The sequence below is a fragment of the Lissotriton helveticus genome, chromosome 2_1 (assembly GCF_964261635.1).
Source record: "Lissotriton helveticus chromosome 2_1, aLisHel1.1, whole genome shotgun sequence".
NCBI classification, from domain to species: Eukaryota; Metazoa; Chordata; class Amphibia; order Caudata; family Salamandridae; genus Lissotriton; species Lissotriton helveticus.
Window position 1 is genome coordinate 1,127,636,054 of NC_136059.1, and position 25,421 is coordinate 1,127,661,474.

General features: G+C 47.0%; 1 protein-coding gene across 1 annotated transcript in view; it reads right to left on the bottom strand.

Annotated features, from left to right (window-relative positions):
* Positions 1-25,421, bottom strand: part of DENND4C (DENN domain containing 4C) — a 1,285,018-nt gene that overhangs the window by 800,818 nt on the left and 458,779 nt on the right. Inside the window, exon 13 of the mRNA XM_078675962.1 lies at positions 8,652-8,870. Coding sequence (XP_078532088.1) covers positions 8,652-8,870 — 219 coding nt within the window. The remainder of the gene's footprint in view (positions 1-8,651; positions 8,871-25,421) is intronic.

A 25,421-nucleotide genomic window follows, 5' to 3' on the forward strand; every position in this document is an offset into this window, starting at 1 on the left:
AAAACACCCAATTTAAAGCCACAAGTAACGAACCATCCACCCAGACTTTATATACATTCAAGTCATAGTTCAAATTGTCAGTTTCTCATTCTTTTCTGCCAGCTCACTGTCTGGAAAAATACAGAGACTCATACCTCCTGCTCCCAGTTTGACTAAATATAAAAAGGAATGGTTTAGGTGAGACATTTTAACAAGCAAGTGATGTGTTACGTCCTTTTCACTGAATGGTTTGCAGTGAATGTGCGTAGTATTTTGTATTGGGGGTCTAACATAGACTAGGGAGTATCACAGTAGGTGCTCCATTACCTAAGAAGGGCCTGTCGCGGCTCCAAAGTATAGAGTCACCGCAAGGCTGCCAGGGTGGCATCGCATAGTCATCGCATCGCCGCATCAAGGGCGCCATCTTCTCGCATCACAACTGGAACATCGCTTCGCATCAAGGCGCAATCTTGTGCACCGCAACAGGCAGAGAATCTACAAATCACCTCCGCACCGGTAAGGCTCACGACGAGTCCCCTACTCTGCGGAAGGACGCAACCGTTCCCCCGGGTCACGGAACCGACGCATCTCCCCTTCTGCAAGTCTTTTTGTCTACGTTGCGTTACGCATCCAGGTACTTTGTTGAAAACTTTGTCGCATCTACCATCAACTTGAACTAAGGGACTTTAATCATCTTTTAAGTAATCTTAAGTGTAGTATTGTGGATTTTTGTCATTTGCGGTCTTGTGTTTAAGTCTATATAAAGAATACTTATTTTTATAAAACCTGTGTTGTGTCCATCTGTAGTGTTATCACTGTATTACTGTGTATATTCACAAATGCTTAACACACTGCCTCTGAGATAAGCCTGTCTGCTCGTGCCAAGCTACCAAGGGGGTGAGCAGGGGTTATTAAGGAGTGTAATCCCCTTATCCTGACTTAGAAGTAAGGGGCCCTATTTGGACAAAGGTGAATACCATTGCCAACTAGAGATCCCCAGATCTAACACTTAACTATAGCATTATAGATAGTGTGAGATCCCTAGGGTGTAAAGCGTATTGGAACAAATCACAAATCACTGGTGCAGATCAAAAGTGTAGCAGGGGCAACCTTCCCTTTTAACATGCTGACTTTATCGTTTGTACTTGTATTGTATTGTATTAGAGTATATACCATATTAAAGTCAGTAGGGTTTAGCAACTGCACTACTGTAGTATGACTCTAGCATCTAAAGGAAGACACTATTCACACAGGCTGTGTACCAAAAAGCGGACATCCCTAATAAATGACAGAGCATCAATTATAATAAAGAAGTGGAATCGCCTCTTTAAAACGTATGTGTCCTACTCAAAACAATACATAAACCAATCCATTTAGCCACACAAGTGGCCTTTAACTTGAGATAAGAGTGTACATTGCAGTGAAGTGGTGATACAGCCAAAGCATACAAGTACTGACTTGGGAGGGCTATTAAATTTGAATAACCCTTAGACATGAAAAGATCACTATTTACTCACAGCATCTACCGATTCCCAAGTGTCAGAATGGAATGAGGAATGTAGTCCCTAACCCTACCATGTCTTTAGTCAGACAAATTATATAACATTTTACGCTAAAGACTATATTGGAAATATGCTCTCAACTTTGTGTGCTGCATGTTTGTCCAGACTGTCGGGACATGACCCTTTGGGTGGTGATTCCAAGCAGAGTAAGATGCTGAAGTACAAGTTCCTTACCTTCGGTAACAATGTATCTGTTAGAGACGATTCTAGCTGCAGATTCCTTAATGTAGAATATCCCCCAGGTGTGAGACTGAACCCAGAAAACCTTTTTGCCCAGTAGCTCTGCGCGCCAGGGGGCGGTGCCACGCGACTCCGCCCGTCGTCCTCAGCGGGCGTGACGTCAGCGAGATCACATAAGCCCCACCTCTGCGAGCTGACGTCAGTTTGCTTCGGAGAACTTTTCTGCGCCACAACGCGGAGCCATCACAACAAAACTGAGGAGAGCATGGGAACAGTGTGCGAAAACCAGAGAACAATTAGAGAGAAGTAAAAGGCGAGGCACACCACTCGACGACCCCAAGGCACCAGAAGGCGATAACAGCGGGCCACAGCAGAAAGGAGCAGAGCACCACACTGAGGAACAACTCGTGCAAGCCAAGACGAAAACACTGGGTGGCAGTCAGGCACCAGAAGGCTAGAGCAGCAAGGCCATAGCAAGAAAGCGCAAAGCACCACTCAGTGGAACCACCCTGCAAGCTAAGGCTAGAGCCATCCTGAAGGCACAAGCATGTGAAAGCGCGTAAACAGAAAGGGAGAGCGAGCGAAAAAGAGGAAGAAAGACTGGAACTACAACCACAAGGGGGAGGATCACTACCCCGGGACAGAGGAGCAAATATAACCCAACCCCAGATCACCCTGGCAAAGAAGGGCATACCTCCAGAAAGGAGAAGAAGCCAAGGACAGGCAACTCATCCACGGACCACAGTGCCCTCTGAAGGGAACAGGAGGCCAAGGACAGGCAAAAGAACCTCCACGACGAAGACCATGTGGGGATCAGAAACTGAAGCAACAGAGGGAAAGAGCAAGGTAGGCCCCCATGCTGAACAAAAACAACCTGGCGGGAGCATGACCAGAGGAAAACGAAGAGGATATCCACCGAAGACAAGGTAACCAGAGGGAGGCAATTGCAGAAACCCAAGCAGAGGATCCTCGCAGAAACAGGGAGGAAGGGTGAGTCGTGAAGGAATCTGCGGCTAGAATCGTCTCTACCAGATACATTGTTACCGAAAGTAAGTAACTTGTACATCTGATAGAGACTAATAGCAGCAGATTCCTTAACGTAGAATAGATACCCTAGCCATACCCAAAGGAAAGGAGGGTCGGCAAAAGGACCCACCAGCCTGGACTCAACACAGGGCCCCGAGGGGATGGTTAAACCGGACAGGGAACAAAGCCCCCTCCCCCCCCCCCCCGGGAAAAAAGGAACCCCCCTCCTCCAGAAGACCACCAGTCCCAGAGGGGACGTGGAAAGACGAGCAAAGAGGTGGCCCGCCCTTCCCCAGAAGGAGGAAACGAGTACAAGGCAAAGGGAGGCCAGAGCACCCGGAGCCCCGTCAAAGCACCAAGGATCTCTACCAGAAGTCCCAGAGGCATAGGCAATGCAGAAGAGCACCAAGAAAGAAGAGCTACCCAGAGCTTCCAAGGAGAAGAGGTAGAACCAAGGCAAGCCCTCCCCCCACCAGAACACACCCAGTGAAGAGGGCATCCAAGCCCGTCACCGCCAGGAGGCAACAGAAAAGACCGAACGGCATCTCGCAAAAAAGGGGAGATGGGAGAAGAAGGGACCAAGGGCATAATGGTGCAGAAGACCAATAGGTCCGCAGGCATGCACAGCCAGCAGCCAGCACCACGGAACGGTGCACCCAGGACAAGCCAGGCAAAGAAGGGCCCGGACACACCCCGCGGGAGGGGCTGACACACACAGGCCCACGAAAGAAGTGGAACCAGGCAGAGGTACAACACAAAACGCAGACATCAAGCCAGCCCAGGCTAGCGACACAGCGATCCAGAAGGACAGACCGTGTCGCAAAGCAAGCCATTCCAAAACCAGTAGTAACAGGATCGCACTTGTGCCATACTTTGACGCCACGGAGAGCAGAGGACCGAAGGACAACCACACCTCTCAGCACATGACAGAGCTATATAATAGCATGTTACGTCCCAAGACATGGAAACCCTCTTAGGGAGAAGTATCTGCAATAGAGGACAACCAAAAAGTCCTGCACATGAACCGCAGACGGCTTGCCAATCAGCCAAAAAGAATACACAGAAGGCCTAATCTCAGGGCCAACACGGCTTACAAACCGCCAAAACCAAAATCAAAAATGGGTCGGACCAGCAGCCAACAGCACCAAAGTACTAACAAAAGGACCAAAAGGCACAACAATCACACAGAACACACACAACCAGGGCTACTCGCAACAAGACCCAAAAACACAATGGAAGAACACCTCCCAAAATCCAGAATGACTCACCGGTCACTGAGGAGGAGGAGGAGGAGGAGGACGAAGCCCCGCCCGAAATCTCTAAATGGCAGTGTCCGCAGTGGCATGGAACAAAAGAGTGCCATCAAAAGGAAGGGTCCACCAGCCGTTCCCTAACGTTCTCTGGGAACACACTATCCCTTAGCCAGGCATGTCAGCGTAGGGCCACAGAAGAAGCCATGGTACGACCAAGCACCTCAGAAATGTCCAGAGCGGAGAGAAGAATGAAGGACGCCAGCTCCCAGCCATCCAACACATGGTGCCGCAGATCAACACAGGCACCCTCCCGAGAACCAGCAGACAAAAGTCCCACAAGCAAGAAGTGGCCCTGGTCAAGACACACACAGTGTTAAGGGTCCGCAAGGCCGCGTTGGTGCACCCTCAGGAATCTAACCAGCAGGCCTCCCGTGACAGGGGGGGACAACCCTGATGGCAGGGAGGGAGCGGCAGTCTGTAAAAGAGGGCCCCTGATAGAAGGGTTAAGGGAAAGACAGACAGTATCATGCGGCGCAGGGTGGTAGTGATGCAGAAGTTGTTGGGGCACTGGGTCCCCCGTGGCGGGTCGCCCCCAAGCCCTCAAAAGTGAAGAGTGGAGCGAAGCCTCGAAGGGAAGAAGCAGCTCCGGACCACCAAAACCCTGATGGAGGACCTCCAGAAAATGATCTGTGGGGAAATGGGCAGATGGATCGCCCATGCGCAAGATACCCGCAGCCGTGGAAACAGCCAGAGCGGAGGCAGCACCCGCCTCAGTAGGGCCCTGCGGTGAGGAAAGCAGCTCCTCTGTGGCCGACGGCTGCAAGCTAAGGCGGCCGTCCCCCAGTCCCACCGGAGGAAGGAAAGGCCAAGTTCGGAAAGGGGAAAAACGGACTGAGGAATGGAGGACCTGTGGCGCCTCTGGCGAAGACTAGGGTCGCGGCGAGGAGCCGTCCTTGGACAATGCAGGGGAAAAAGCCACGACGCAGCGACCCGTCTGCGGTGAAGATGAAACCATCAACCGCAGAACCTCTGGGGAGGAGGAGGCATCCAAAGACGAATCAACAACCCGATGCCGGCCTAGTCGCCGTAGAGTCCGCGACCGGGGGCAGGTCGATGTCGACCGGCACTGAAGGTCACGCCAGAACGACCTCCGCCACAATGCGTGGCAAAGGAGACCGCAGCTGGGCCGGAGCCTGGGCAGCTCAGGAATGGCGCCGAAAAGGCGCCAACTGGACCCCAACGAGGCAGCCGCCTGTGAGGAGGGATGAGATGGGGGGGGGGAGGGGTTCAAGGTCACGCCCCGACCCCTAGCCAGCCCCTGCGGCACCTCCAGGGCCAGCAAACGCCAGTGCCTGAGTGGCATCACCTCGGCCTCAGACGACCAAGGGGGCATGCCGCGACACCACAGGGATCCCGCAAGGATTTGCCGCAAGGCAGAGGCGCCATGGTCCGAAGGAGGGAAACCCGAACGGTCGCACCCGACGGCACCACATCCTCCGAACCTGGGGCCGGACCCGCCGGCAACGCAGCAGCAGTCACCGCACGCGGCAAGGGATCCGCAGACGTCCCAAGAGGAGCAGGAGGAGCCAACGAGGCCTGCAAGGCCGCCGCATAGGCCTCCATCTGGGATGTAGTCGCCCTGCTCCGGGATACTGTGGATAGGGCAGCTAAGCGTGGGGCCGCACCACCCGCGGAGAACCCACGCCCCCAACAGGTAAGGTATCGGCCCTCGGGGACAAACTGCGACACTTACCAACAAGTGAGCGACGCTCTTGCGGCCTGGGAGAAGGACGATGTCGGAGATGCAGGGCGGTTCTGGAAACTGTCCGCGGGTGATGTACGTGGCGACGATGCCGACCTGGACATGCGTGCCCAAAGGAGTTTCATCCGGCGCTCCAGCCAGGACTTCGGTTTCATTTGCTGGCATGCCTCACAATCTGTGGTGTCGAGGTGCTCCCCCAAACACCACATGCAGGTGGAGTGAGGATCCGTCGCCGACATCTAGCACGCGCAAGACAAGCACGTTTTGAAGCCCGAAGGCATTTGCACATGGTTCACAAGAAAAGCTCTCGAGGCGAAAAAGGGAGGCCTGAAACAGGACAGGAGTAACACGATTCGAGTCCGCGTTGCACGCGGAAAAGAAGAAAACGGACGTCAGGGTGGGGGCTTATGTGACCTTGCCGACGTCATGCCAGCGGAAGACGACGGGCGAAGTCACGTGGCCCCGCCCCACCAGCACGCAGAGAGGCTGGGCAAGAAAGTTTTACGTGGCCAGGATCACGCCTGGGGGATATTCTACGTTAAGGAATCTGTGGCTATAGGTTTGGTATACCGGCAGAATATATTAAATGGGTACGAATATTATATACTAACCCGACAGCGCGTGCACGCACAGGACAGCATATCTCACCACTGTACAGGGTGGCTCGAGGCACAAGACAAGGTTGCCTGTTGTCGCCATTACTGTTTATCTTTGCGCGGAAACTCCTTTTGGACAGACTCCGCTACCTGATGGGGAACAATGGAATAGTGAGAGGCCGCACGACACATATTGTCTCTGCTTACGCGGATGACCTTATTTTATATATGAAAGACATGGACGTGGACTTCGAACCTCTTCCCTTAAAGCTACAATTAAGTACTACACAGGGAGGACTGGGGGTGCCGGATTTGAAGGCATATTATTACGCTAGCCAGCTGCAATGGCTGGCGCATTGGTTAGCTGGTCGTAATTTACAAGAACTAGACATGACGAATCAGGAATGGGACTGCGGGGATATTCACAGGCTCCTACTACCAGAGGCCAAGATTCCACCATCGACACCACACCTATGACGAATAGCAATAACATATTGGAGACACGCCTTGAGATATACAAAGCGAGCACCACCATATGCTCCTACAATCCAACTACTGGGTATTCCCACACAGACAGGTGTAGTTAATAAATGCACGTTGCAGGCATGGGCCAACGTGGGAATTGATACAGTGAGGGCATTCTTCTCGGAGGGTGTCCTAACATCACACAAAGCTTTCTTGCGCAAGCATGGAGACCCAGATAGATTGTTCCTATTACATGCCAGCATCTCTAGTTTTATTCGGGACACATGGGTTCAATGGGGCATCGAACCTGCTACAAACACATTACTCACTATGCAATACCTGATGGGACACGGGGCACACCTGACCATATGGTTGTCCCAGGGTATACGTACCGAAGCGGCGATCTCGTTGCAACCACTCCACGACAAATGGGTGAGAGACGTGGACTGCGAATTTAGAGACATAGAATGGGACACTGTAATAGGTTACCCCAAGAAGGTGTCTCGTAACCCCAAATTTAAATTTATCCAATTGATGCTATTGCACCGAGCCTACCTGACACCGGGTAGACTATGCACCATGTTCCCGGGAACAAGGGACATCTGCCCGCGATGTGACACACCCAAAGCTGGGCTGCTGCACATGGTGTGGGACTGCCCGAGAGTGGTGCACTACTGGGTGTCTATATGTCAGATATTCAAGGACATTGCCCCAGTGCGCAACAATGATTCCATAGAATATTGTAAACTGGGCATGGGACCCCGTGGGAAGAAGGGCAATCCAACACACAAGTTCGCTAATCTTGCGCTTCTACTAGCAAAAAGGAATATTACAACACGTTGGAAAGCCTCCAGGGCGCCAACCTTACAGAACTGGCATGCGGAAGTGGTTAGATGGGGAAGGGCAGAGGGGGCTGAACTACAAAGAGAAGATCATAGGGGTTTGAGAAAAACTCCAATATCTGACTAGGAACACACCAATGAAGGAATATGATGCGATCGACATACTATCGTACTGAGAAGGCATAGTTGCAACTAGCCAGGCCCCGGACCAATAGTGGTGACTACACATGTCAACAATATTAAGTGCTTTCAGTTACAGACAGATAAGAGGTGCAAGCAGGATTGAGTACGGAGACTATTGTGCGCGCAGGTACATGATGTGGGCCTTTGAATATACTCTTTATAGGTAGTATTGGCAGGGTCCGCCGGAAGAGGGAGGGTTGGGACAGTTTGTTCATTTAAGTTCATTATAAAATGAGAAGATTTGAAGTTGCAAATATAAATGTTGTATGATGGCTGTTTTTTGGCGGTTGTTCGGGAGTTACAATACTGAACATTGCTATTAAGCCATGTACTCGCTCTATTGTGCTTATGGAATGTAACAATGTTAATTACTCATTGTATATGATCCTTTGGGACACTATTAGGATCCGCTATATAACAGATGTAAATGCACAAGACCTGTGTCGTACAGATAGAATGCTGATTTATCGCCTTTGTCTTAAACAGGTAATTGTTGTACAAACTCAATGAAAAAAAGGAATCTGTGGCTAGTAGTCTCCATCAGATTATATGATTAAGGCGTTTGCACTGCTATCTTTAATACTACCATGTATGCAATTAAAGAATTAGCCCATGCAGTAGGGCTATCTATCACCCGTTACGGAAGTTAAAAATGAGTTCTAATCTTCCAGGTTTTGTTGTATTGCCTGTAGACCTCTCTCAGATGACTATGATGAATGTAGCTGGATTGCAATGCTCCGTACATTTGTAACGATCCTAAATAAAATTAAGGAAAAAACACAGAAAGGCAATCTGCAATCTACCTTGGTGGTCAAAGAGTGAGTCGGCAGCAGTTGCTTTCATTGAAGGTGCCTGTGTGATGGGCTTCAGGAAAAACCTGTATCCCCTCAGAATAGATGCCATGAAGCGCAGGAAAGCCTCCTGGATCTCCATCTCCACTTCAGTCATCTTCTTTTGCCAGGAGAAATCGGCCTCTATTGGTGTCATCTCCACAGCAGATCCTTCCTGTGTCTTCCTGTGGACTGGAAAATAAAAGAAAGGGGCTGGTTAAAAGGATACATTTTCAACTAATGTAAGCAGTCTACTGTATTGAACATTGTTTATGAGCTCATGGTAACACAAAATATTTTAAAGTTCCATAATTGCAAATTCCCATTTTAAATGCATTTTAACGTGAAGTCTATCTGAAAATGCACTGAACAGTTTGAATGTTATGTGAAGCAGGAGTACTGAAGCTAACATACACAACTGGTGTTAGAAAGTAAAACCCGTGAAGGAAAAATAAAGCTAAATCAATTTGCTGCACCTCTCAAAATCGTCACACAGCTAGTTATAGTGAACCTTACAAAGAAAAAAGAACAATATTTTTAGATAAACCAGTTTCTGTTTTTCTAGATGGATAGTATTGTGGATCTTGCTAAAGGGCAAACAAGACACTTATTGGTAGGCCTAAAGCAAATTCCACAAGAGCAAAAGCTGTGAAAGTGGCTCTGTTAAAGTGCCTATAAAAGATGCCACCAACAGATCTGTAATATTTCCACAAGACACTATTGTCTGGATTTGGACCCCAGGGTGGATTCCCAAGTAGGGTAAGCTTCACAGAGTTGTCTTTTGGTGTGATGGTTGATGCTCATTTTCTTTCTTGTCTGCCACTTGAGGGACTGGCTTGTTATTCTCCCAGAATAGAAGAAAAAGTAACTTACGTGTTACCCTAGTTTTTATTGCAGAGGAAGCCTCATCATAGTCATAAGCAATCCTCCCAATATCCAGGAAGAGAAGGAACACAGTGTTTTCTTCAATTCACCCAGGATCCTCATTACCATAAAAATGGTACTGACCCGTCACCAATAGGGCATGATAGGATACAAAGTGTAAAGTGAGGACCATAAGTCAGTGCTTGTGTTTGTATGCATTTACATTACACCTATCTGCTAACATTGCCCTTCATTCCAATTTCTTTTCCTTGTAAACTCTTATCTGCTTACTTTTATTTATTTAATTACTTATTATATTGGATGCATTTAAAAATAAAAATTAAATTAAATTTAGTTAAGTTTAGCTTTTTTAAAAGCTGTAAGAGGCATGTGGTGCTGTAGATTCACATGCTGTGCACACTCTTGCCATCTAGTGGTGGGCTCAGATGTCTGCAACTGTTTCTCTTCAAAGAAGACTTCGAGTCACAAGGAATGGTGACTCCACTTACTACTAGTATTGCGCATGGCCATCGGCTCCATGGTTAGATTGTTTTTCCGAATGGAGCGTGAGGAAAGGAATGGAGAGTTGCGATAAAGAATGTAATGGCCATGCAGAAAAATAAAGAAAAAAGAACTTCTGCAACAGCCAAAGGATTCTGGGGTGGAGTGTGGGCGCATGTGAATCTACAGCACTACATGTCACGAACAGACACTTACAGGATAATTAACATTTTCCATTTGTGGCATGTGTGGCTGTAGACAGATGCTATGCATAGGCTGTAAAGCAGTCCTCCCTTAAGATGTGGCTAGTCAGATGACTGAAAGACAACAGAGTACAGCTTAGCCAATGCTAGCTTGGTGGCGTGATAAGAAGTCCACACATTAGTGTTTAATGAAGGTGTGTGCAGTGGACCAGGTAGCTTCTTTGCAGGTGTCCGCTATCAGGATGTTACAGAGGAAAACCACAGATGCTCCCTTCTTACAAGTGGGGGGAGTCTGGGAGGTTTATGCAAAGACCGCTGGACTTTAGCGTAACATGCCTGCATATATTTAGCCAGCCCACATGTGATGCCCTCTTTGGAGAGAATACACCTTTATTTGGCTTAAAGAAATAAACAAAGAGTTATTGTGTCATGTGGAGAGGTTTTGTTTGGTCAATGTAATACGGGGGGCGTCTTTTCACTTCTAGTGTGTGGAGAACCCTCTCCGCCACTGACTCAGGATGGGGAAAGAGCACTGGGAGGTCTATGGTCTGGGTGAGGTGGAAAGAAGAGACCACATTGGGGAGAACTTTGGGGTTTGTCTTAAGGACTGCTTTATCTTTAAGAACGTGGAAGAGGGGTTCTTCAAGAGTCCGGGCCTGAATTTCAAGGATACGCCTGAGGGAGGTGACGGCCTCTAGGAAGGCTACCTTCTAGGAGAGATTCTGTAAAGGGCATGTGTGAAGTGGTTTGAAAGGAGCCGCCATAAGTATGGTGAGAAGTATATTGAGATTCCACATAAGGATGGGTGGCAGCCTATGTGGAATTACTCTTAATTCCCTACATGAATGCCTTAATGAATGGAACTCCTAAGAGTTGATGGTGCTCCCTCCTCTGAAGGTAGGGGGCAACCAAGGGAAGTCTAATGAAAGTATGATCAAGGCCTGCTTTTTGCAGGAGTAGCAAGTAACAGACAGTATCTTAGAGTGCTGCTGTGAGCATGGTTGATGTGTCTGGGAGAGCAATACTGCACAAACAGCTTCCATTTATCTGCATAGGAGGCTCTTGTTGTAGGCCTGTGAGCTTCCTTGAGGATTATCATACACTCTTGAGTAGCCAAATTCTAAGACATCAGGATCCAGATCGCAAAATTCAGTTGCTTGGCGTTTGGGTGCCACAATGAGCCCTGACTTTGCATGAGAAGGCCTGGCCGATTGGGCAGCTTCTTGTGAGGTCCCAGGGACAGCTCAAAAAGAGTGGTAAACCAGGGCTCTCTGGCCCAAGTGGGTGCCATTAGGATGAGCGTGAGAGATCTTTGCCGAAGCCTCCGAAACATGAACAGAAGATTAAGGAGAGACGGAAAAGTATCGGCAAATATCCCTGACCAATTCATCCCTAGTGCATAGCTGCAGGTGTGGATACTTGGGGGGCGACGCTTGGGCATTTTGCGCTTACAGAGGAGGCATGGAGGTCTATGTTGGGAAACCCCCACCGCTGGAAATACGGGAGGAGGACTTGCGGTGGAGTTCCCACTTATGGACTAGCTGCGTCTTGCTGAGAAGGTCTGTAAGGTAATTTCCCACACCTGGCAGGTATTCTGCAAGTAGATGGACTTTGCGATTGATTGCCCACTGTCAAATGCTCTGTGCCAACGCAGACATCTGTGGTGAGCGAGTATGCCATTTATGTAGATAGCACATGGCAGCTATGTTGCCTCTGTGAATAAAAACCACTTTGTGCTGCACATAAATGAGGAACAACTTGAGAACAAGCTGGAAAGCCAGCAGTTCCAGGTAGATGATGTGGAGACCCTGTTGGTGGGGTGTCCACACGCCCTGCACAGTCAAGTTGTTGAAGTGTGCTCTCCTGACACTAAGAGAAGCATCAGTTGTGATGGTCGCCTGTGGTACTGGGTCAAGAAAGAGCCACCCTTACAGCAGATTGGTGCTGTTCCATCACTGCACAGAGCAATGACTGTGGCCCCAGATCAACACTAGATTCTCCCAGTGACCCTTCGCTTGTGACCACTGTACCACAAAGCACTCTGCAAAGGGCACATATGTAACCGGGAATGAGGAACTATGGTGATGCAGGAACCTATCATGTCAGCCGTTCAAATAAGGGACAACATTGATGCCACTCCACAGAAAGTGGGTGGCTACCACTACTAGATACTTTGTAAACAACCTGGGAGTGGGGGTTACCAGGAAGGGCACCACTTTGAACTGGTAATGCTGACCACTTACCACAAACCAAAGGAACCAGCAAGGTGCAGGGTCGATGGGGATGTGGAAGTAGGAGTTCTTGAAGTTAAGGGTGGTCATGAAATCTCCTGGCTCTAAAAAAGGGAGGACATCCTGGAGTGTCTGCATGTGGAAGTGCTCTGACAGCATGTATTCTTTGAGGGGCCTGAGGTAGAGTATGGGTCTGAGGGACCAATCCTTTTTGGGGATGATAAAGTACAGAGAGTGGCACTTATTCAATGGCCTCTTTCTGAAGGAGTGTCTCTAATCCCACCTGGAGTAGGCACTGGTGTTCTTAGACGAGGGTTGTGTGCGTGGGGAGGACCGTTTTATGGGGCCGAGGTGAGTTCTAGGCAGCCTTCTCTGGTTGATTACAGATCAGAGGTAATCTCGAACCAATGGGGAGGAAACCCCTGAAGTCGCTCCCCCAACTAATGTAGTGTGATTAGGGGGCATGGAAAGGGAGTCAGCTGTTTAGTAGGGGCAGCTGACTTAGCCACAGCACCTCTACTTCGGCATCTGGAGCAACTACTTTTGTAACCTTCCCAAGTGAAACCCGGTGAGAGTGTCTGTTGCTGCCTCTGGTATGGCAGATGCCTCAGGAGAGGAGGTTTTGGAGCCACCTCTATAGCTGGGACTACAAAAGGACCCTGTGGAAAAGGTGTCTCCCATTGTTTTTGCGGTGTCTTTGTCCCTTTTGATCTTTTCCAACATCTTGTCAACCTGCAGTCCAAAGAGGTGCTCCCCATCGAAGGGCAGGTTGAAGCGATGCTGTTGTACCTCTGGTTTGAAACCAGAGACATGCAGACAGGCATGCCATCGAATCAGATCTCTGGAATTAATGTCCCAAGCTACATTGTCAGCTGCATCCAAGTCACAGCCTATGGCGGTGTTCAATATATGAGCTTAATAGAAGGCAAAAAGGGATTTTCAGAGACCCCCAAACAAAGTCAACCCAAATACACAAAATACACATAAAGGACATTGAGTATTTATCTAAGGGAAGCACTAAAACTAGCGTTAAGCAGTTTATGATCTGTTTAGGTAAGTGTGTCTTAAAGGACAAAAACCCTCGCCCTCCCTAAGGTGGCTTCCTGCTGTTAACACTGAAAAATGTGGTGATGGAGTGTGCTACAACTCTTCTAACCAAAGAGAAGAGGTGCAGCTTTGCCTTCTATAGTAGGGATTACACCCAAATCAGCGGACTGAGGTTGGTGACAGAGTTTGGTGTGAAGACACAGAAAATGTGAATAGTGATTAAAAATGCCACCCTGTGGACTAGCACAGTTTTAATACATGTCCCTGATGAGCATATTAAAAACAGAAACAAGGTTTCACCCTAAGCGTGATAATACACTCAACATGTTTCTGCCATAAATAATAACACTACTATGTGGTGTACTGTATTTTTTCAGGACCACCCTTCTAACCCATCGCTCAGTAGTTAAAGAAATTGTGTGAAATATGAACTGAGAATAAACTAGAACAAACGCTGAGCCATAATCAATATGGCTGTGGACAATATGATACACATCTGCAAAGACAACCAAGAGACAATTACAAAAAACACATTATCAAACTATAGTGACAAACAGTCATATTCCCGCATAACTATGTCACACAGTGTTCCCCATAACAGATGCACATTAGAATCATTAGTGCCACTACTGCTCCCACAAAAGTGACCTATTCATGCCATCAATGTTGTGGAAACACCAAACAGATTTTTGTGCAGCATAACTACATGCCGCTTACCTGCACGTTTCTGGCTACTTGCCTCAATTCGCCAGCTTCAGATCAACTTTGCCGAGGCTGCAAATCATGATTCCAAAACATTGTTTTTTATTTAAAAAAAATATCCAGCTTCTTTGCACCCCCACACTGACCAGTGTCTACAGTGCTCTCTTTATATTAAAAAACACCACTACATATCAATAGGCTAAAACCAAAATGTCCATGGAGAGTGTTGATTCAAACGGATAGGGTGTAAAAAACGGGAGGTATCGGTGCCAAACAGGAAAGCACATAGACCTGCAGCTCGGTGGATGCACGTTCACACCAGATGGCAGAAAGAAACAATCTAACAATGGAGCCGATGCCAAGTTGCATTACCAGCCAAAGGTTGAGACACCATACCTTGTGACTCGAAAGACAAATTGCATACATCCGAGCTCAACCCTAAATAGCAAAAGTATGCACAGCATGAGTATCAACAGCTACATGTGATGTGCCACGAACATAATTACTTTCATCACATTTCTACAGAAAGGTGTTGCACTAGTTTATATTTACAGTTTTTTTACATTTTATTTTTATTGAGCAGAGGGCAATTAACACAGACAATAATCTATAATTTAGATTGTAGAGAGTCAGATTTTAAACAGATACAAATTCTAATAAGAACCTTGGTCATTAAGAACAGCATTATCACAAAACAACAGATAAGAGTAGTGCTAACAGTGCTAGATGTGCAAATACAACAGAGTTCGTCGGAGCATGTATTATTATTGTCGTTGGCCTGGATCCCTTAATGGAGGACATCTTAAAACAATACATAAACATTCTATCTATTCGAGGAACCCTGCAACATTTAAATACAAGCAAATAATTCCTGCAAATAAATAGCCATAAAGTGCCAAGTGGTGCCAATCCTACTGTCCTCCTTTTCAAAAAGTGCTAACAGTGCTCAATACTATACATTGCAAGGTTTGATATCATTTTTATTGTTTATTGCAAGACCCTCCGACATCGTTTGTATTAATTTAATAAATAAACATTCTACCTTGAGAAGAAAATGCTAATGAGGCTATCCCTAATTATATATAAATAAAGTGTAGAGTGCTACAAAGCAGGCAAGGAGTCCCAGCTGTCAGAGAATCTCCAACATTACTAAACTTTTTCGTTGCCAGACTCTTTTTGCGTAAGCCTCTTCGAACCTCCTTGGCCTTTGCTTTTTATTTACCCATTTAGGTAGGATGGTACCTCCTCAGACCTCCAATTTTGGAGGATTAGGGAGCGGGCTACTAGGGAACAGATCGCCGTGTACGTCTTTTCGGCCTTGGTTAAATCCGACCTTTTTTTGGAAATGCCAAAGAGAGCTACTTCGGCCTCGGGGTTGAGCATCTTGTTTAAGGCCTGGCTTATTGCAGAGAAGATCTTACGCCAAAATATTTCAAGTTTCGGGCAGGTAAAACATATATGGAGCCAATCGCCCCCGCCTTGAGTCTGACAACGGAAACATTTATTTTCCACTCCCGGGAGGTGTTTATTAAGAGCTTTTGGGGTTGATAGACCAACCAACGAGATAGGAAGGCCATCCTTTTAAAATTGGCTGCTCTAAGGGCCTTGCTTCCTACGTGAGCTATCTCCTCCCACTCCTGCACCGAGAAGGAGCAATTTGTTTTACAGGTTATTTTGGCCAGAACTCCTTCAGCCAGAGGGGACTCTTCACCCTTTCTCAGTAAGGCGTACCAATTGCCCACCCCCTTCAGTTTGGCTTTACATAGCGCATTTGCCTGGGCTGATGGTAGCCCGCCCGATGACAGATTATATTTCTTTATAATATTTACTATCTGGAGAAACTCCAAAAACCCCGTTTTTGATCGATTCCCACCCGAACAAAGCATGTGCGTCCCGATATTCTGGGGCCACAGAAACAGACCAGACAGAAAAGAGCATGCTTACTTAAAGATGTTTTAAATTGAGTAGCGTCTGGTTTAAGAAATAAGAAGAACCACAAGTTATGATGCCCCTGACGAAGAGAAATGTTTTTCCGAAATGCATTGGGTTGTTTTTAAATAAAATCATGATTTGTGGAACTCACTTGCGCTCCAGAACTTTTGTGAACACTGGTGTCTAGCAATTGATATGAATAAAACGAATTGAAAGAATAATGGAGGAAAAAAGGTGAAATGAAAAAGAGAATATTGTTGATAAAAAAGAAGAGTGAAAAATCGGATTTAATTCATTAGATTCATAGTAGGTGTGGCTGTTCAGCCCACTCTGAACCCGTCAAACCAGGCCCGTGCCCGAGTGATCCAAGACCACGAGGATGTCCTCCCGGCGACTGGGACCCTAAGTCCAGTGCCCAAAGACCCTCCTCTAAGGCCCAGATGACGCCTGCAGCCTCAGAACCAAGGACCCCGCCAACCGCGACCAGCTGAGGGTAAGTTTTCCCAACACCAAATGACTCCCCTGCACCCGGCGCCCTAGGGTCCCCTGTGCCTTCTTTTGGGGTACCTACCTCGTCTCCAAGATCCCAACTTACCTCTCGAAGTGGTGGACGCACCTGAAGAATCTCTGTCCCCGAGCCTGCAGCCTTTGTTCACTTTTTAACTTTCCCATTGGCTAACATTAAGCGCCCAGCGGCTCAAAAGCACCCTGCACCCAGCCGCCCGAGTGCCGCTGGAAGTGCAACTACTACCCTACTCTACTTCCCCACTTGCCCTGAGTAAGTGACCAGGAGCTCAGCTCCAACAGCTGCTTTACACTGTCCTCTGGTACTGCCTTACTGCTCGACCAAGCTACCACTTTGGAGAGTAAGGTCAGCCCTGACTTTAACCTCTGTTATACCTCTGGGGGTTGTGGTCTTTATACACACTGTACCTTACTTTGGTCCAGTATATATAGAGCCACTTTCTCACATGAATCCAAAGCTTTGCTCGCCATCAGTAATTCTTAAGAGCTTATTTCCAAATATACAATATAAATTAATTTAATACAGCATGTTTCCATGAAAATACAACGTTATATTACTTAAGTACATGGTGAAAGCTGATTAGATTAGTAATCGTCTGCATACTCATGGGTGGGACTAGAGCTCAAGTTTCAAGGGTTCAGGAGGAAAGGCAGAACCTCACTGGTTTCTTCTTAAAAAAACGTATTGGTCTTTTACCTGTTCATGGGTAGGCAGGGGCTAGACTTCAGGTCTTTTTTGTTTTTTAACAAACGTCCATAAGCAGGTAATTCAATTCAGGGCCCTTGAGAACACGTCAGATGGGGCAACCAGTGATAAAGGGTACAATTAATTTCTCGCTATAAATGCAAATGTTATAATTATTACTAGTAAGAAGCAGTTATCCTGACCAACATGGAATGTCCATGACCCTTAACTACCATAAAGTAATAAATCCTTAGATTTGATTAATAGTCATGTTATTATGCTTTAAGAGACTTGGCTGTTAAAGGATTGGCTGTCAAATGTGTTGATAAGTTTCAATGAATGTGCATTAGGCAAAACTGTAGAGAAACTGCCAGGTGGTCAGACTATTTTGGTGTCACTACAGATTATGGGCTCCTCAATTGCATTGGAAATGTATTACCAGCGGTAACATGCCTTAGGACAGGATTTTGTAAGGAGTGGTCGGACATAAATAATTTACATCTCACTTTTCCCAAACATTCGCACATCTCTTCAAATTATTAACAGATTTGCAAACTTACTATCATTTATTGGTATATCGCTCAAGATGAAAGAGCATAAGATCATTTGGTAAAGGAGAAGGTTTTGGTTCTAAAAAACTGCATTTACAAAAGATAAATAAATACATCATGAGATGAGAGCTTGGGTAAATATTGTGCCTGCCATATATACTTGACTAAAAATTCACAAAAATATTTATCACCACCTGGTCGCCCAATCATTTCTGAATGTGAATCCATTTTAAAACCACTAGCACAACAAGTTGACTGTTTTTATCACACCTTATATGAATGGGAGCCCATTTTGACTAAAGACAGTACTGTAGTAATTAACACACTTGAAGAGTTCCCGTTTGATACGTATAGTGACTTTAGTCACAATGGATTCTGAGAGTCTGTATACTAACATTTCCCAAAACGAGATACTCAGACTATATCAGAAAACATTCTAGAATCCAGAACACAATCACATATCAACCTCTTCTTCTTTCTTGGCGCCCACGTAACCAACAATGAGCTGGTCATCCACACAGAATTGTTTGGTGAGATCCAAATAGAAGGAAAGCGCATGTTTTGGATCCTGACGGTGGAGTCTCTCTTCCTTTTTTGAAGGATATGGAGGCGGAAAGGTTGGCAGTATGATGGTTTGCCCAATGAGGAAAGAAGTAAACCCCTTGGGAAGAAAGGATGGTGTAGTTCTGAGGACGACCTGGTCCAGATGAACAGCCAGAAAGGGAGATTTTGAAGAAAGAGCTCGTAGCTCACTCACCCTGTGCGCAGAGGTGATAGCCACCAAAAAGGCAGTTTTCAAAGTTAGAAGCCTGAGAGGACAGTTATGTAGCGGCGCAAAAGGAGCGCACATAAGATATGAACCAAGTTCAAGTCCCACTGGGGAATTACAAAGGGAACAGGAGGAAAAATATGAGTAATGCCCTTAAGGAAACTATTTACAACAGGAGACTTGAAAAGCGACGGCTGATAAGGAAGCCTTAGGAAGGCTGAAATGGCCGAGAGGCAGCCCTTGAGAGTGCATAGAGCAGAGCTCTGCTGGGCCAAAGAAAGGAGGAACAAAAGAACCTGAGAAAGAGGGGCGGAAAGGGGATCCACAGCCTTTGCTGTGCAGCATGCCACAAATCTGTTCCATCTACAGGTGTATACCGTCTTAGTGGAGGGCAGCCTGGCTGCCAAGATAACATTATAGACTTCAGGAGGCAGGTCAAACGATGTCAACTGCCCCAGCTCAATCTCCGTGCAAGGAGGTGGTGGCTGGACAGGTTCGAGTGGAGGACCGTCCCCTGCTGCTGCAACAGAAATCCTCCAGAAGAGGCAGTCTGATCGGAGTATCGATAGCCATGTGTAGCAGCTCAGGATACCAGACTCTTTGTGCCTAATTTGTAGCCACAAGAATGACTTGGGCTCGGTTGGGCTTGATCTTCTTCAGCACTCTGGGCAGAAGTGGTATAGGCGGAAAGGCGTATAGAAGACTGCAACTCCACTCACGATGACCACTGGCGTAAGACGGTCCCTCCTCTGTAGCCACGGTAGGAGACAACATGCCAAGGTCTGGTGAGGTATACAGACCACTGGCTTCCCCCAGTTCCTCTCTCCAGTCCGGTTCATAGCCTAACTGGTCAGTTAAAGGGTCTCCAGACTCCCAGTCCTCCTCACCCTCCTCTGGCTGTCAATCCGGTCTAAAAGAGCCAGGATAGAACAAGGGCACAAAAACACCCATCGACGCCGGTCCAGCTCCGTGTCTACATCGGGAATGAGGCCGGGGTCGATGCCGGCTGGGGACAAAACCGGTGTCGGCTGCGGACCTGGTACCGATGGAAGCGGCGCTGGGGGAGGTGTAGCTAGGTCGACCAAAGCCGATCCGGATCCAGGCCTGGATCCAAGGGGACCCTGCGGTGCTGAGGCCGGAGCCACTGGCGTCGAAGGCCCAGGGCCCCCAGCCAAGTCCAAGGGGCCTGAAGGCGCACCAGCAGAGTCGGGCTGCCCAAAGATGGTGTGCACTGCTTCGTAAAATTGACGAAGCTGGCCAGGGGTAGCTCCAGGTCCCGGAAAGGGAGGGAAGCCTGAAGTCGACCTTTCGGGCTCGGCAAGCAGAGCCATCGGAGGGGCACCACCCAAATCCCTCGTCGTGTCAGCCGACGGACGGGGAGAAGTCAAAATGCGCCGAATCTTCTTCTTGTGCTTCGACTTACCTGACCCAGAGTGCGAGGACTTCGATGAAAAATTATGGTGGCTCCTCGACCGGTCCTTCGCCCTCCTACGCGACTGGGACCTCAAGCGGCGCGGAGCTGACTGCCGGACTACTAGAAGCTTTCGGGACCGCTCCCGCAAAGACTTCGGATTCATGGTCCAGCAGTCTGAGCAAGACTTTGGGTCGTGGTTGCACTCCAGGCAGAGTAGGCATACGCCGTGTGGATCCGTCACCAACATCAGTCAGCTACAGGAACTGCAAGCCTTGAAGCTGGGCATCCCTGATGTGCACCAGGAGTCGAAGATAAAAAACCAATGTCGACAAAAGTCGACAAAAAGTCAGCCAAAAAGTGACTGGAGGTACGACTCTCGGGATCCGCGCTGGCTGCGTGGAAAAATAAAGAACTGACGTTGGCGCATGAGAGCATCTATGTAGCTACCGCAACGTCATCCCGGCGACCACAATGCCATCGACAAACGTGGAGTCGACAGACGTGACATTCCAACGCGCAGGGGTACTGCTGACAAAAAAAAATTCCGAATCCAATCTGATGCCTGTGGGTAATTCTAAGGCAAGGAATCTAGAACTAACTGTTTCTTTCAGATTGATGATACAAGAGGAACAAAGTGAGAAAGTATCAGAAGTACGCCTGTATCAGGAGATAGCTGCGAGGTGGACTCTCACCGATGCATACACCAGTCCTGACTTTGCCAGAGAGAGGAGATAAGGCAAAGCTTGCCCCAGAAATGAGAGTCGAGCGTGGATGTCGTTTAGAAGGAACCAAGAACAAAAACGCTTCTATTTCAATCTATAGGTTTTACTGGTGGACTCCGCTATAGCACTAGATAAAACATCTCTAAAGTCCTGGGAGATGTCTAGATCTTAGAATTCATTACATTCAGGTGCCAAGCATGCAACTGAAGAAAGGCTGGATGCAGATGCAGGATTTGTCCTTTGCTCATGGTCAGTAGAGTTGTCATTACTGGAAGGCGATAAGGCTTGGGCTCAGAGAGCAGGAGTAGTACAATGAACCAGTGTTGGTGGGGCCAACACGGAGCAATGAGGATCAGCCGGCACGGCTCCCTTTTCATCTTCATTAGTAACCTGGAGATAAGAGGAAAAGAGGAAAAGTGCAAGGAAAGATTCTTGACCATCGGATCAAAAACGCATTCCCCCATGACCCTCTCTGAGGTTCCCAACTGGCGAAGAACCTGCCATTTCGGTTCTTTTGAGATGCAAAAAGGTCTACGTTGGGTGTACCCAGTTTCCGGAATATGGAGTCGAGAATTAGCTGATCGAGTTCCCACTCGTGGCATGTCTGACCTATTCTGCCCAAGGTGTCTGCTAGGTTGATTCTTACTCCTGGAAGATGTTCCACCTTGATGAATTGTTGTAATGCCCATTCCCAGATCTTTTAAGCTTTTACGGATGGAATATGAGACCTCGTTCCTCCCAGTTTGTTGAGATAGTGCATACAGGTGGTATTGTCTGTACAAATGAGGACAGAGGATGCTCGTATTCTTTTGAGAAACGACTGAAGAGCTAGGAAACTTGCCCTTAATTCCAGGCAGTTGATGTGCATACTGGAGAGAGAGAGCCCATTTGCCATTCATTTGGAAGTCTTGAAGGTGAGCTCCCTAGCCTTCCAAAGAGGCCTTCGTAGTGAGAACACACTCTGGAAGTAGAGAGAGTAATGTCAGACCCACAGAGAGATTGCTGCCAGACTGCCACCAAGGAAGTGCTCTTTTCATGATCAGAGTGGTCTGAATAATGTCCTTGAATGATCCTGTCACCTGAGGCAATTGCCTGCCCAACTGCTCTAGGAAATATCTCATTCTGAGACATGCGTAGGGCACCATGAGGATGGTCAAGACCATCATACAGAGAAAGGATTTGTGGAGACAGGCAAAAGTGAACCCTATTTTTGGATACACTGTGAGCCAGTGATAATATGCTGTTTTGTCTTTCTATGAACAAGAATGCCTTGTTTTGGAGGGTATCCAAAGTTGCTCCGAGAAAAGTTATCCGTGTGAGAAGGGATTTCTGGTAGCTGACTGAAAGCCCCAGAGAGTGAAACAGTTGTAGGTAGATGGATATGGCTTACGAAGCCTGGTGAAGAGAAAGAGCCTTCACTAACCAGTCATCGAGAAACGTGAAAATCTGCAGGCCCCATAATCATAGGTGTGCTGCCACAAGACCAAGACATTTGGTAAATACCTGAGGAGCTGAGCGGACATGCTAGGTGAAGGATCAGACATGTGTGGTGGAGATGCCGGTGGAGGTGCACTCGTCAATTAAGGGAAACAAGTATGATAATCCTGCAACACGGCTTCTAAATCTTGAACTAATACCACAGGAGGTAGACTATGGGCTCATGAGCAGGTTCCATATACTGTTGTTTAGTATGTTGATTATGAAACTCCTGTTGATAATAGCCCTCAGTCATCTTCATCATCATCTTGATACTTGACAAAGTTGAGAAGGACTGCGAGCAGGGCCAAACATGTCATCATCATCTGACTCTTCCAAGAAGGTTAAAGGGGTGAGGGTAAAATCACTGCAGGATTTAGAAGAAAACCCATCATTGACTGTTTCCTCGACAAGCATGTCGACTATGGATAAAGAGGAGTAAGTTGTAACACCAACAGTCTTTTAAGGCTGGGTATAGCATGCGTCATCGGCAGTTTCGTCGGTGGCAGCGGTGTCTGTGTCATCGACGAGGACATAATGGGCATTGACGATGAAGTTATCGCAGTCAGAGCCATCGATGCACTCACTGTCGTCGTTGCAGTTGTTGTCCACGAAGAGGTGGTCGTCGACGGAGCAAGCGTCATCGACGAGGATGCGGACGTTGACAAGGAAGTAGTCGTTGATTGTGTAGGGAATGTCACCAAGGAGCTCATCAGCGTTGAGGGTATCTCCGCCAATGGTACAGGCATCGACCATGGAGTCGCCGTCGACAGTGCATCGGAAACCTTTGTGGACTGTGTTTTTTTTTACGAGATCGTCAAAGACGATGGAGGGTAAAATGCCCCGGTGGTGATTTGTGTGTCAACAGAGACCCAGAGGATGGTGTCGCCGATGACACAAGCTTTTTAGAGACTGTAATCTTCATAGCAGAGTGCTCCGACGAGGTTTTCCCATGTTTTGAGGTCAGATGGGTCTTCTTCTCAACAGGAAATGAACACTTTACTTTTTGTGAGGGGCCTGCTGCTTCACGACAAGATTTTTTAGAAGCTTTTTTATTACCCTCAGGAGTGTTCTGTGACCTCTATCTCCTTTTTGAGGAGGTATGTGAGGCAAAGCGTTCCTCATCCTCAGAGATGACATCAGATTTACTTTTAAATCTCTGCAGCCAAATCAACCACCTACCCTCTACATATTTAAGGTTGAAACAAGTCCTACACATTTTGCAGTCCTTTACTTTATGTTGAGGAAACAAACAGTAAGGATTATGTTACTTACCAAGTAAGCATCTGTTCTTGGCATTTAGAGCTGTAGATTCACATGTTTTGCCTTTTCCTGCCATCTAGTGTTGGGTGCGGATGTTTGCAAGTTGTTTTTCTTCTAAGTCTTTTCCAGTCAGGAGGTAAGGTGACTCCTCCTTTCAGTGATAATGTGCATAGAAACCAACTCTAATGTTAGATTGCTTTCACGCAAGAGGCTGAGAATGGAGTAAGTAAGTGAGGTATAGAGATGTACATGCCTATATAATGTAAATAATGAAAACTGCAACAACCACAGGTGTCCGGGGAGGAGGGATGGAGCATGTGAATCTATAGCACTGCATGCCAAGAACAGATGCTTACTGGATAAGTAACAATCTATTCGAGGCATGTGTGCTGTAGATACACATGCTTTGCATATATTATATAGCAGTATTCTCTTAAAGCAATCGCCAACCAGTGAGCGTTGCAGTTGTTTGACTAATCATTTTTTAGTACTGCTTGGCCTACATTAGCTCGTTGACGTGTTAATACATATACACAATAATGCTGGAAAATGTGTGAGGTGTAGACCATGTAGCTGCTTTACATATGTCAGCTATGGAGTAATGCCCAAAAAGGCCAAAGATGCACCTATTTTACGAGTACAGTGTGCTCTAGGAGGTATAGTTAAAGTTCTTTTAGCTTTAACATAACAAGTTTGAATACATTTAACAGCCCATCTAGAAATCCCATATTTAGAAATAGGACTCCCTTTATGAGGTGGAGCAAATGCAACAAACAGTTATTTTGTGAAGATCTTTTATCCTTTCAATATAGTATAATAGTGCTCTTCTAACAAAGGTGTGAAGAGCCCTTTCTGCAACCGAATCAGGTCAAGGGAAGAACACAGTGAACTCAACTGATTGGTTAAGATGAAAAGCAGAAACAACTTTTAGAAGAAATTTTGGGATTGTACGAAGAACCACTTTATCTTTATGAAGTTGAAAGAAAGATTCTTCTAAGGTTAATGCCTGTAGCTCACCAACACACCTTAACCGCATGCGCGCGGCGGCTTTTCCCGCTGTGCGCGGCGGTTTTGAAAAAGCCGCGTTACATGACGAGCTGAGCTCGTCATGAGCGTGCGAGCGGCACAACTCATGACGAGCTCAGCTCGTCATGAGCGCAGAAGGGGTTAATGAAGTGATAGCAATGAGAAAGGCAACATTCCATGAAAGAAATTGTAAATCACAATTGTGTAATGGCTCAAAAGGTGGACTCATAAGTCTTGTGAGAACAATATTAAGGTTTCCAACTGGTGATGGTGGTACCCTGGGTGGCATTACCCTTTTAAGTCCTTTCATGAAAGCTTTAATTACTGGGACTTTGAACAAAGACACATGTTGTCCGTTTTGAAAAAACTGAGGCTACTGCCGCCAGGTGTAACCGAATGGATGTATAGACTAATCCAGCTCGCAGTAGTTGCAAAAGGTACCAAATAATATTTTGTATAGATGCATCTAACAGATTGCGTTGTTATTACAATATATAACAAACCTCTTCCAATTTGCTGCATAACATGCTCTAGTGGTAGGCTTCCTTGCTTCTTTAAGAATGGTCATACAATCTGGTGGTAAGTTTAGGTATCCAAACTCTATGAATTCAGGAGCCAAAGCGCTAGGTTGAGCTCCTTGGGATTTCTCCATGGTTCTGTGTGAGAAGGCTGGAAGTAAGGTGCAGCTTTTGGTGTAGAACCACTGACAGTTCTAACAGTGTGGTAAACCATGGTTGACCAGCGCAAGTGGGCGTCACTATAATCATGAGTGACGTTTGCCTGAGTTTCTGAACCAGAAATGGTAGTAGAGGGAGAGGAAGGAAAGCGTAAG